At 38.2% G+C, this 12,641-nt stretch overlaps 1 protein-coding gene across 3 annotated transcripts in view; it reads right to left on the reverse strand.

The window, feature by feature from the left end:
• Window positions 1–12,641, reverse strand: part of LOC126481621 (balbiani ring protein 3-like) — a 253,215-nt gene that overhangs the window by 25,183 nt on the left and 215,391 nt on the right. For all 3 annotated transcript variants that reach the window (XM_050105511.1, XM_050105509.1, XM_050105510.1), the window contains 2 exons: window positions 11,047–11,270; window positions 4,346–4,501 (listed from right to left, as the gene is read on the reverse strand). In XM_050105511.1, coding sequence (XP_049961468.1) covers window positions 4,346–4,501; window positions 11,047–11,270 — 380 coding nt within the window. The remainder of the gene's footprint in view (window positions 1–4,345; window positions 4,502–11,046; window positions 11,271–12,641) is intronic.

Consider the following 12,641-nt stretch of genomic DNA (forward strand, 5'->3'; position numbering starts at 1 on the left):
TAAAAATTCCATATAAAATTTACTATATTTGATTGAGGAATGATGGCACTTAACATCAGAAAAAGTGCTCTGTTACTGGATCACAGGCCAAAATTAATAAACAAAGGTTAATATCCATTGTACAAATAAACCAAATATTCTAAAGAAAAATAATGGTAGTTTTACAGCATTGTAAAGGTAGCTCTTGGCTGCATCATAAGGCAAGCATATGGTGATTATAGACTTGTAACTAAAAATGCTTAATAATTTTAAAATTCCAGATTGGGGGACAAGAGTATTTCCAAGAAACAGAGAGTATTGATTTATTTTCTATAATGTTTACCAACAACAACTTACTGCGTCACTCTGATAGAATGCACACCAATGTAACTGCACTACTGCAGATACTTTGTGCACTTCTGGTCATCAGTTTCTTTTATTTTATTATGAAAGTTATCAGGACTGCATAATATTGTACAAATAGCAACAGCAACAAGAATGTATGTAACTTAAATAACGTACCACAGTGTTGATGCATAACAATGCAAGGGTGACTGGGATTACAGAACTGTACATGATCTGTGACACTGAGAATTCACCATGATGTGAAGGCCACATATCAGGGCTTCTAAATGTCAGGGCATGCAGTCAATGAATGCCTGGGTATGTCCCCCTCACTCAGCAGTTTGTATGAAAGTTCACAAGACAACAGTAGTTATTGAATTACCATGACAAAAATGTTTTTGACCAACCATACCACAGACATATTTAAAGTCAGACCAACGGCAGGTAAACAACAGTACTCTCTGTTCTTCGAAAAAGGCCTGTTCACTTCCCACCATACATGGCCAGGCACTATCCAACTGAAACATGTTATGTGGAGTTACCTGCAGGAGGTGCAGTGTAGTGGGGCTCTAAACCACCCCTAATGAAGCAGTTGATGCTCAAAGTGCCTTCAACATACGCATCTAGATCACACATTGTACCCAATTGTAGCCCAAACTCTAACAAATGACATCTGTCACTCATACTACTCATTAATGCTGACAGCCAGATTGGCGACACACTAGTGTTTCACATGTTTATGGTATAAATGTAAATGCTATATGGCACTGTTAACTGGGAAATTCCACAGGGCATTTTCAATCACCTATGTAATCACAGTAGGACAGTTTCAAGCAGAAGACATTCAAGGACATTACATTTCCCCACTCAGGTATACCAGAAACAGCATTCGTGACTGCAATTCCAGTGTGAGACATTTTGTCGTTTCTGGACAATGGAGGCTCCCACATTATATGGTACTGAATCTTTGACACAACTGTGTCTGCACCTGTGGCAGTGCTTTAGTGATATTCTCTCTTACAGCCATAAGGACAATACCGTATTTACTCGAATCTAAGCCGCACCTGAAAAATGAGACTCGAAATCGAGGAAAAAAAAAATTTCCCGAATCTAAGCCGCACCTGAAATTTGAGACTCGAAATTCGAGGGGAGAGAAAAGTTTTAGGCCACACCTTCAAATCAAAACAAAGTTGGTCCATTGTAATATGAGACACAATTTAGGTCGAATGAATAACGATACAGCTACAGTAGTTTGGTTCGAGTTGTAAGCTTAGCAGTTAAGCTTTACCAGATAGCCATTGCTATGCGTCAGGCGCTCCGTCCGTATTTATACGGGTACCCTTCCTTTTTCACGTGCTTCGTCTGGTTTGAATCGATTGCGTATTTTTCTTTCATCTGATAAGTGCTGTTCTCTTTGTTATAGGTGTTTACGTCACACTAAGCTGAAAATGCATTACTGTACTGTGTTGTGCATTGTTTCCCACATGATGATAATGAGTGTTTACGGACTGTCGCTGCTCGCGGCACGGCTTGCTTTTGTACGCGCTACCGCTGCTTACAATTTAAAAAAATAAGAGAGGAATCGTCTCATTAGCGAAATGATGGCAAGAGACTGCTATTTGTTGTTACTTACACTGCTGCTTTCTTTGAAAATGATCAACAAGAACCAAATTATAGACAGTGTATGATAGAAGATGTTCTGAACCAGAGTCTAGAGAAAATTTTTCTCCATTTGAAAATCTTTGCAGGCGCCTCTTTAGTACATTACATTCTGCACAGAAATTAGTCATCTTAGATTTAAAAATCTAGTCAATTGCCGTGCTTCATTTCTGACTGTTTCACTATTAGGCATAAGAATAATATGAATATAAACATGACATGATATGTATATTCTTCCACGTTTGCTATTGTCTCACTCTAGTTTCATAGTTTATGAGGCAGACAGGAATTAAATGAGATAGCAGCAAACATGAAAGAATACATGGCAAAATGTTTATATTTGTATTATTCTTATGGTGAAGAGAATACTGCATATGATTCACAATTCATAAAAGTTCCTATTAGCAACCATCTCTTCTCACAGGTAGGAAAAAATTCAGAACGTAGAGTTGGCCATATTGACAAACATCCCAAACAGTCTTGCCAGTCAGGTTTTCGTAGTACATTGAAATGCTGCTACATTCAAAGATGAACAATACGGAATTTGTATTTACTTCGTTGGATAATGTATGAAAATGCAGTGGTCGAAACTCAGGGCGGAGAAAAAAGCTCGTTTTCCACCTTTTTTTATAAATTTATTTACTGACGCAGAGGTTTTGGCACCAGTATTTATCTTTGTGCCTACAAAGCATGCCTGTGTAGCGCTACATGTATTCGATGGCAGAAGTTAGTTGTGGAAGCACCTACCATCATTTTTCTGAACTTCCGCTTGCTTTGCACTTGATTCTAAGCCGCAGGCAGTTTTTTGGATTACAAAAACCGGAAAAAAAGTGTGACTTAGATTCGAGTAAATACAGTAATACAGTCACACGCTGCTTTGGTCACAATGCATGATCCAGTACCTAACTCTCTTCTACCCTCTGGTTTTCCATGTGCAACAAAATTGTTGCTAAACATGGACAAACTTTTAGTGTACAACAAAGTCATCTCCTGGAGCCCTTGTATTCTGCACTATTCAAACTTACTAACATGCTGATCTGACAAGCCATACTGGCATTTATATTCATATTTCCACTTAGTCTAATGGCTTCTCACTGACTCTTAGCATAACAATGGCTTTTATGATTACAAAAGAGAGGGCACTGTTCTGCCTATACGAAAGCCAGCTTTCTTCCATGTTTATCACTTATTGTTGGTACACTGTTCCATAATCCCCCTGCCCAAGTTTGGATTCATTCAGGCCATTCTTTCTGGGAGCTGGATTTTTAACAAACAATAATGCCAAAAGAATGGAACTACATTATTTTATACATAATCAAACAGTGGAAAGTCCAGGATGGATTAACAATAACATGGAAAGGATAGATTGCTACTCACCACATAGAGAAGGTATTGAGTCGCAGATGGACACAATGGAAGAAATATTGCAAATATTTAAGCTTTTGGACAAAGTCCTTCCTCAGATGTAGAATGCGCTCTCTCTCTCTCTCTCTCTCTCTCTCTCTCTCTCTCTCTCTCACACACACACACACACACACACACACACACACACACACACACAAAAGTAGCCCTGTGTGTGTTGCTGCAGTGTGAATCTGTGAGAGTTCTACTTCTGAGGAAGTACACTGTCTGAAAGCCTGAATTATTTGTAGTACTTCTTTCACTGTGCTTGTCTGCGACTCAGTGCCTCCTCTACATGGGACTAGCAATCTTTCCATTCAATATTGTTACCTTATATCTAAAACTCCTATTTTCTTTTATATTTTATCAGATTCTAATGCTTCCATATTCACTTGGTATTTCTCAGTCTAATCTGTAAACACAATTGTAATAGTGTGATTAGAAAAGTAGTAGCCCTTCTTTGCCTTTCTCTTAAGTAGCAAGTGTTCCCCCCACCCCACCTTTCCCACATGTACAATACGCACAGTGAATAGTTCTAGGGGCATGAACAATACCAGTACTAAGATGACAAATTAAAGCTGATTCCCCATTTGAAACTCATTCTCAACTTGTCAAAAATGTTCAATAGTATTATTAAACAATGGAAACTTCAGATAGGAATATCAACACTGTAGTAAAAGACGGATTACTATTTACCATAAAAAAGACACATTTAGTTGCAGACAGGCACAATTAAAGCCTTTATAAGTATGTTTTAATTGTACCCGTCTGCAACTTAACATATCTTCTTTACAGTAAGTAGTAATCTGTCTTTTCCAACATTGTCAAAAGTACTACAATTAGTGACAATGTAATGCAGAGAGACAGGTTCATCATTCCTAATCTATCAGTACACTTTCTCACACTGAAATCTACAGAACATGATGTTCTTTCACAAAAGGAAATATAAGTTGTACTGTACCTGTAAGAAGAACAGGCTCAATACACTGTGTTCCACATCCATTAGAACAGCATTTTGATGTGGAATTGCAGTCATTGTCTGACTTACATTCATAGTCACAAGATCCAGAATTCATTGGTATTAGATATGGACACTGGCCAGGTTTCTTGGGCAGACCTATAATGAGACAAGTTTTTATAAAGGTGCATATTTACAATAACACTAACTCCAAAATATACGTGTATATCACTTTGTGTAATGTAATTACAAGTATATGAATGCATGATGTCTGTTCTTTAGGACACCATACATTTGTATAACTGATAACTTAGATGGGCAATGGATCCACAATGGATGCACAAATACATCCGACTTCCTGTGGGAATCTCTGAGTAACAAACGGGAGTAAATGGACAGGGACTGTAGACAGGTGGCTCTCAGTGGGAATGTGGATCGGCCATGAGATGTGCTGAGATAATTCATGCAATTGCGATAACACTATGTCCCAGATGGCACAGTGGTTACCACACCTGCCTAATAAGCAGGAGACCCCGGGTTCGAATCCCAGTCTAGTACAAATTTTCATTCATTGCCGCCGATTCTGCTTAATGTCCTGCTGCAGGTGACAGCATTGAACCCTCTTCAATTTACATGTAATTACAAGTGTTAGTTATGATGAGGACATTTTTGTTTCAGCCTACATGTATGGCTCTTTACTTTAGGGCCAATTATACAATGTTGTTGATCTTTGATTAGCACAAAAAATTAAATCAGAAATCTGTGATATATTAGATTATTTTGATGTAAACTAGGATCAACTCTGAATAGCAAAATTTTGCATATCCAGTCATGTTCAAATGTAGTCGTCAGCGCATAATGTAGTGACACAACAAAAGAACACATTTTATTTTGTGTAAATACTGGTAGAAAATAATACGCCTACAAAGTATTTTGTGACAGAGTCCTTGGATCGAAAGTTCTTGGTTAACTTGCAATGTCAAATTCAGATAAAAATCTCAAGCTTTTGATCAGCACCTCCACCATCATTGTGAGGATTTAAGTGTGACATAGTCATTAAAACATACACGACTGGAACAGGAAACAGAGGTAATGACAGTGGCACGTAAAGTGCCCTCCGCCACATACTGTTGGGTGGCTTGTGGAGTGTAAATGTAGATGTAGATGTAGATTTTATTCAAGTTTGATGTGGCAAGTCAACAGAGAACTTTTTATTCAAGTTAAAAAGAAGTAAATAATAAAGTAGTTGTTGGTAACATTCCAATACGTCCTAAGTTCACATTACTTTTTTCGATCTTTACTGCTAGGTTAAGGTGGAATATCAGAGATGTACACAATAAGTGCAGATAATAATTGCTCCCACAAAAATTGCTGGGGAAGACTCATTCATGTGAGAAAGTTTAAATATTTCATAAGACACTTAGTGGCAGAATAAGGTAGTGAAACTTCAACCATTTGGTTAAGTTAAGTATGTGGAGTTCACCAGCAGCCAATAATAATTAAACATCTCTAAAAATGCTCTCTATGCTTGATTAGCAGTAATTACACAATTCAAATTAAGCTTTTAACTAACAAATGAATGCTTAAATAGCAATGACAATTGCATGCACATTGATGAATAGAAATAGTAGGCACATACAAGTCAATGAGCAAATTTGTGTTTATTAGGTAATTTCTAACTGCAGTTGTGTCTCACTGGTTATGTACTGGAATTTGATATGTAAGGACTGGAATTTGATTGCAGGCTGAGTCCAGTATTTCTTTTTTTCTCTTTCTTTGTCGCTTCTTTCATGTTGGCAATATCTATTACAGTGAAAAATGCTGAGCAGCATTGTGGTTTGAGGTCACATTAAACTTATGGTAAGTCTGTTCAAAGATTTGAGAAAGGCGAGGGTACACCAACTCCAAGAGGACTATCCCTAGCAAATCACTGTTGTTGTCAAACCAACCTTCAGGTTGGTGACAGCTCCATCTAAGCAGCCAATAGTTCTCTAGCACTGAATAACAATGTCTCTAAAACCCATAACCTACTAAAACTTTCATTGACGTAGGAAGTTGCCTAAACCTATGGTCAATGATCTGTGATACGTATATTTTCATTATGCTCAGTAAGCTTCTGAAATCCAGACATGGCACCACTGTCATTTCCAGTTTCTGTTCGTAGTAAAATCGGCAGTGCCAACTAGGTGCCTGTGAAGTGTCAGCTGCTGAATATTTTCTCTACAGTATTGTTTACAAAGATAAATATGACAGCTCTATGTTTTGAAATCACACTGTTTGAACATACCACATGCTGTTTCCCTAGGTTTCTGGGTGACTTTGGGAGCAGCGTTCTGTAGAACAGCACTACTGTTGTTGTGGTCTTCAGTCCAGAACCTGGTTTGATGCAGCTCTCTGTGCTGCTCTATCCTGTGCAAGCTTCATCATCTCCCAGTACCTACTGTAACCCACATCATTCTGAATCTGCTTAGTGTATTCACCTCTTGGTCTCCCTCTACTATTTTTACCCTCCACGCAGCTCTCCAATACTAAACTGGTGATTCCTTGATGCCTCAACATGTCCCACCAACCGATCCCTTCTTCTACACACGTTGTGCCACAAATTTCTCTTCTCCTCAATTCTATTCAACACCTCCTCATTAGTAATGTGATCTACCCATCTAATCCATAGCATTCTTCTGTAGCACCACATTTCGAAACCTTCTATTCTCTTCTTGTCTAAACTGTTTATTGTCCACATTTCACTTCCATAGATGGCTACACTCCATACAAATACTTTCAAAAACGACTTCCTGACACTTGAATCTAAACTTAATGTTAACAAATTTCTCTTATTCAGAAATGCTTTTCTTTCCATTGCCAGTCTACATTTTATATCCTCTCTACTTTGACCATCATCAGTTATTTTGCTCTACAAAAAGCAAAACTCATTTACTGCTTTAAGTGTCTCATTTCCTAATCTAATTCCCTCAGCATCACCCAGTTTAATTCGACTACATTCCATTATCCTCATTTTGCATTTGTTGATGTTGATCTTATATCCCCGTTCAACTGCTCTTCCAGGTCCTTTGCTGTCTCAGACAGTATTACAACATCATTGGCGAACCTTAAAGTTTTTATTTCTTCTCCGTGGATTTCAATTCCCACTATGAATTTTTCTTTTGTTTCCTTTACTGCTTGCTCAATATACAGATTGAATAACATTGGGGATAAACTACCACCATGTCTCATTCCCTTTCCAACCACTGCTTCCCTTTCATGCCCCTCGGCTCTTATAATGGCCATCTGGTTTCTGTGCAAATTGTAAATAGCCTTTCGCTCCCTGTATTTTACCCCTGACACCTTCAGAATTTGAAAGAGATATTACAGTCAACATCTTCAAAAGTCTTCTCTAAGTCTACAAATGCTAAAAACATAGGTTTGCCTTTCCTTAATCTATATTCTAAGATAAGTCATAGGGTCAGTATTGCCTCACGTGTTCCAACATTTCTATGGAATCCAAACTGATCTTCCCCGAGGTCCGCTTCTACCAGTTTCTTCATTCGTCTGTAAAGAATTCGCGTTAGTATTTTGCAGCCATGACTTATTAAACTGATAGTTCAGTAATTTTCACATCTGTCAGGACCTGCTTTCTTTGGGATTGGAATTATTATATTCTTCTTGAAGTCTGAGGGTATTTCGCCTGTCTCATACACCTTGCTCACCAGATGATAGTTTTGTCAGGACTGGCTCTCCCAAGGCTATCAGTAGTTCTAATGGAATGTTGTCTACTCCCGGAGCCTTGTTTCGACTCAGGTCTTTCAGTGCTCTGTCAAACTCTTCATGTAGTATCATATCTCCCATTTCACCTTCATCTACATCCTCTTCCATTTCCATAATATCGTCCTCAAGTACATCGCCCCTGTATAGACCCTCTATATACTCCTTCCACCTTCCTGCTTTCCCTTCTTTGCTTAGAACTGGGTTTCCATCTGAGCGCTTGATATTCATGCAAGTGGTTCTCTTTCTCCAAAGGTCTCTTTAATTTTCCTGTAGGCAGTTTCTATCTTACGCCTAGTGACATATGTCCCTACATCCTTACATTTGTCTAGCAATCCCTGCTTAGCCATTTTGCACTTCCTGTCGATCTCTTTTGAGACACTTGTATTCATTTTTGTCTGCTTCATTTATGCGTTTTTATATTTTCTCCTTGCATCAAGTAAATTCAATGTATCTTCTGTTACCCAAGGATTTCTACTAGCCCACGTCTTTTTACCTACTTGAGCCTCTGCTGCCTTCACTATTTCATCTCTCAAAACTACCCATTCTTCTTCTACTGTATTTCTTTCTGCCATTCTTGTCAATTGTTCCCTAATGCTTTCCCTGAAACACTCTAAAACCCCTGGTTCTGTCAATTTATCCAGGCGCCATCTCCTTCAACTCCCACCTTTTTGCACTTTCTTCAGTTTTAATCTACAGTTCATAACCAATAGATTGTGGTCAGAGTCCACATCTGCCCCTGGAAACGTCTTACAGTTTAAAATCTGGTTCCTAAACCTCTGTCTTACCATTATATAATCTATATCAGAACTTCAAGTATCTCCAGGCCTCTTCCATGTGTACAACCTTCTTTTATGATTCTTGAACCAAGTGTTAGCTATGATTAAGTTATGCTCTGTGCAAAATTCTACCAGGCAGCTTCCTCTTTCATTCCTTACCCCCATTCCATATTCACCTACTACATTTCCTTCTCTTCTTTTTCCTACTATCGAATTCCAGTCACCCACGACTATTAAATTTCGCCTCCCTTCACTATCTGAAAAAGTTCTATATCTCATCATACATTTCATCAATCTCTTCATCATCTGCGGAGCTAGTTGGCATATAAACGTGTACTACTGTGGTGGGGGTGGGCTTCGTATCTATCTTGGCCACAATAATGCTTTCACTATGCTGTTTGTAGTAGCTTACCCGCATTCCTATTTTTTTATTCGTTATTAAACCTACTGCTGCATTACCCCTATTTGGTTTTGTATTTATAACGCTGTATTCACCTGACCAGAAGTCTTGTTCATCCCACCACCGAACTTCACTAATTCCCACTATATCTAACTTTAACCTATCCATTTCCCTTTTTAAATTTTCTGACCTACCTGTCCAATTAAGGGATCTGACATTCCATGCTCCAATCTGTAGAACGCCAGTTTTCTTTCTCTTGATAACTACATCCTCCTGAGTAGTATCCCGCCCGGAAATCCGAATGGGGGACTATTTTACCACCGGAATATTTTACCCAAGAGGAAACCATCATCATTTAACCATATAGTAAAGCTGCATGCCCTCGGGAAAAATTACGGCTGTAGTTCCCCCTTGCTTTCAGCCATTCGCAGTACCAACACAGCAAGCCGTTTTGGTTAATGTTACAAGGCCAGATCATTCAATCATCCATACTGTTGCCCCTGCAACTACTGAAAAGGCTGCTGCCCCTCCTCAAGAACCACATATTTGTCTGGCCTCTCCATAGATACCCCTCCTTTGTGGTTGCACCTACGGCACGGCTATCTGTATCGCTGAGGCACGCGAGCCTCCACACCAACGGCAAGGTCCATAGTCCATGGGGAGAGGGAGCGCTATGCATTTAGAAATATTTTCTTTTGTTTCATTTACTTAATGGCTATCTGACAACTTCAATGTTTTTTGGTCATGGAGAAATTTCCTGAAGACGTCTGATAAGTTTGTTCCACTTATTTTCCTCCATCTTTATTACACAAAACCTTCACCTGCAGTGGAAGTACAATAACTGTGCTGATATCGGATTCAGCAGTGCTGACAAGTGTGTGTTACACTAATTCAGATCATCACTGAACCTCATTATGTTGATTCAAGTTTAGTGTTACACAACATAGTGAGTTTATAAAGTACATTCGTTTTCTGAACTGAGATCAAAATCGTTCTCTAGTCAGTGAATTTATACACTCAGCCTTTTCAGTGTTTTAGTGAATGAATTCCATAATGGTATTTAGATATGAATGCAAGCTTCAGTAGGCAGGGCGATTCAGCTGCCCCTATTTATAGGTTTCATGCAACCCGCAATGCCTTCAAAGATCACTTGCAAGATTTTTATATTATCTCAATCGCTACGTGCAAACTATTTGTTTAACATAAAAATGAAAAGGGCCTATTTGAAGAAAATTAAATGTAGTTAAATTTTGTAGTGGGTTAAGTTTTTGCTAGAGGCCATGGTTTTCTAATTAACCAAGAAAAATGTAAGAAGTTACCTTCTAACAAATTTAACTTGAATAAATCTAAAACTGTGGCCTCCAGCAAAAACATATTCCAGAACAAAATTTAACTACATTTAATTTCCTACGGAAAGGTCTTGTTGTTCTTTTCTGTATGACAAATAGTTTGCACTTAGTAAACGAGAGAATATGAAAATCTCGCATGTGGTTTTTGAAGTCATTGTGTGTTGCATAATATCTGTCAGTAGGGACAACTGGGTCACCCCGTGTATTAGCACTGCAGTAAGTGGATAGATTCACATAAAGTTGAAATAAGGCTGAAAATCGATATTATAGTTTCATAACATTTAATATATCACCAACAGAAAATGCATTTAATAGTCGTGAACCAATTTGTACACAGAAATAGACATGAAGGTGTTAAATACGTATGTTAAAGGTAGAAATAAAGCACTCAAGTTAAAATGTATGTCTTTCACTCACATGCAGGTACAGACGGGCAGAATTCGTCATCACAGTTTACCTCCACCATCTGACATTCTTCCTCTAAAGAACACTGGATAGAATCACAAGGATTCCTACATTCACAACGTGGACACCTGGTTTCTGGATCCATTTCAAAGCCATAGTCACAACCCAGTCTACATGTAAGGCCCAGGCATGATATTTCTTCACGTAATGCTGCACAGTTTGTTGAGCCATTGTTCCTTCAGTGACAAAACAACAAAAATTGTATGCTTTTGGAAATGTAGGATGCAGTGTACACAATTACAATACTGCAGTGCCTGTGTTGTTCAGAATTACACTGCAATATGCCTTTGGACATGCATGCATGTCTGAAGGAACAGGTACTGCAGGCACTACAGCCATTATGAAATATATCAAATGTATTCGTAGTTGCAAATATGGACAATCATCAGTTACTGCTATGCTTGGAACATTGCACTGTAATTCCAAACAACACAGGCACTGCAAAATGATATTTATTCAATGATACCATGCAAGCGACTTTCAATTAAAATGTCTCCCCTGTACGGGAATACACATAATGAACGTACGAGCATAGGTTGTAGTCACATGGTTGGTGACATATGGGAGCTGGGGTCTGACAGTGGAGCATACTCAGATATCCCAGTGCTCCTGCTTGTGATAAGTGGGAAATCCGAATTTTGTCCCGGTCCAGCACAAATTTCCATTGCATCACTCCATCATTGGTGGTTGTCCATATTTGTAACTATGAATACATTTCATGCAATGTAAATAATGCTATCAAAAGTAATGTACTATGCACCAAAGATTTTACTTAGATCTTAAGGCCTCATTAGGTGTTGAACCAGATGTTTCTTTCTCAAAAGGGTAAGCTTTTACTTCAACAAACAGGCTATAAGAACAAATGTATTGTAATACAGGGATCCAGTGCAAGGTGCAAAGTAGTTAAAGACAGCACTGGAAAAAGCTTTTCTGGAGCAGTCCACAATGTTAGGGGGCTTTGTGCAATAAGAAAGCAAATAATTTTTAAAAAAGACAATAGAGAAAAATAGGGTGGCTAGTTCAGAATGTGAAAAATCGATCAATTCACATAGTTAGGTAGTATGACGAGATTACGCAAATGTATAAATTTCATCAGTGAAGATAGTGCATAAAAGAGATCTGTATGTTTTGTCAAAAAACAATTATCATGTCCTGACCAGAGTATTGCTTGATAATTAAGACGTTTATATGGTCTAGGTTAACAGTGGAGAATTTTCTTTGCAAATGCAGTCTTGAACAAAGGTTTTTTTGTAATTTGGGTGGTAAAGGAACATATCATTGCCTCCAGTATGCAAAATGAATACAAAACATTTAATTTAAATAAATGTAAGTAGTTAATAGCTCTTTCCCCTTCACTGGACAGATCACTCTGGTGCAAAATATACCGCAAGTTAATCCCTATCAGACCTGTAAGTGTCACTGTCAAAAGCTAAAAATTGGTGTTTTAAAAATGGTAGTACTAAGGGCATCCTGTCAAATCAATTAAGCTTGGTCTAGGAACTATCTGTGAACAGTTTCTAGCAAAACGGAAACACAATCAGATATAA

The sequence above is a fragment of the Schistocerca serialis genome, chromosome 5, assembly GCF_023864345.2.
Source record: "Schistocerca serialis cubense isolate TAMUIC-IGC-003099 chromosome 5, iqSchSeri2.2, whole genome shotgun sequence".
Classification (NCBI taxonomy): domain Eukaryota; kingdom Metazoa; phylum Arthropoda; class Insecta; order Orthoptera; family Acrididae; genus Schistocerca; species Schistocerca serialis.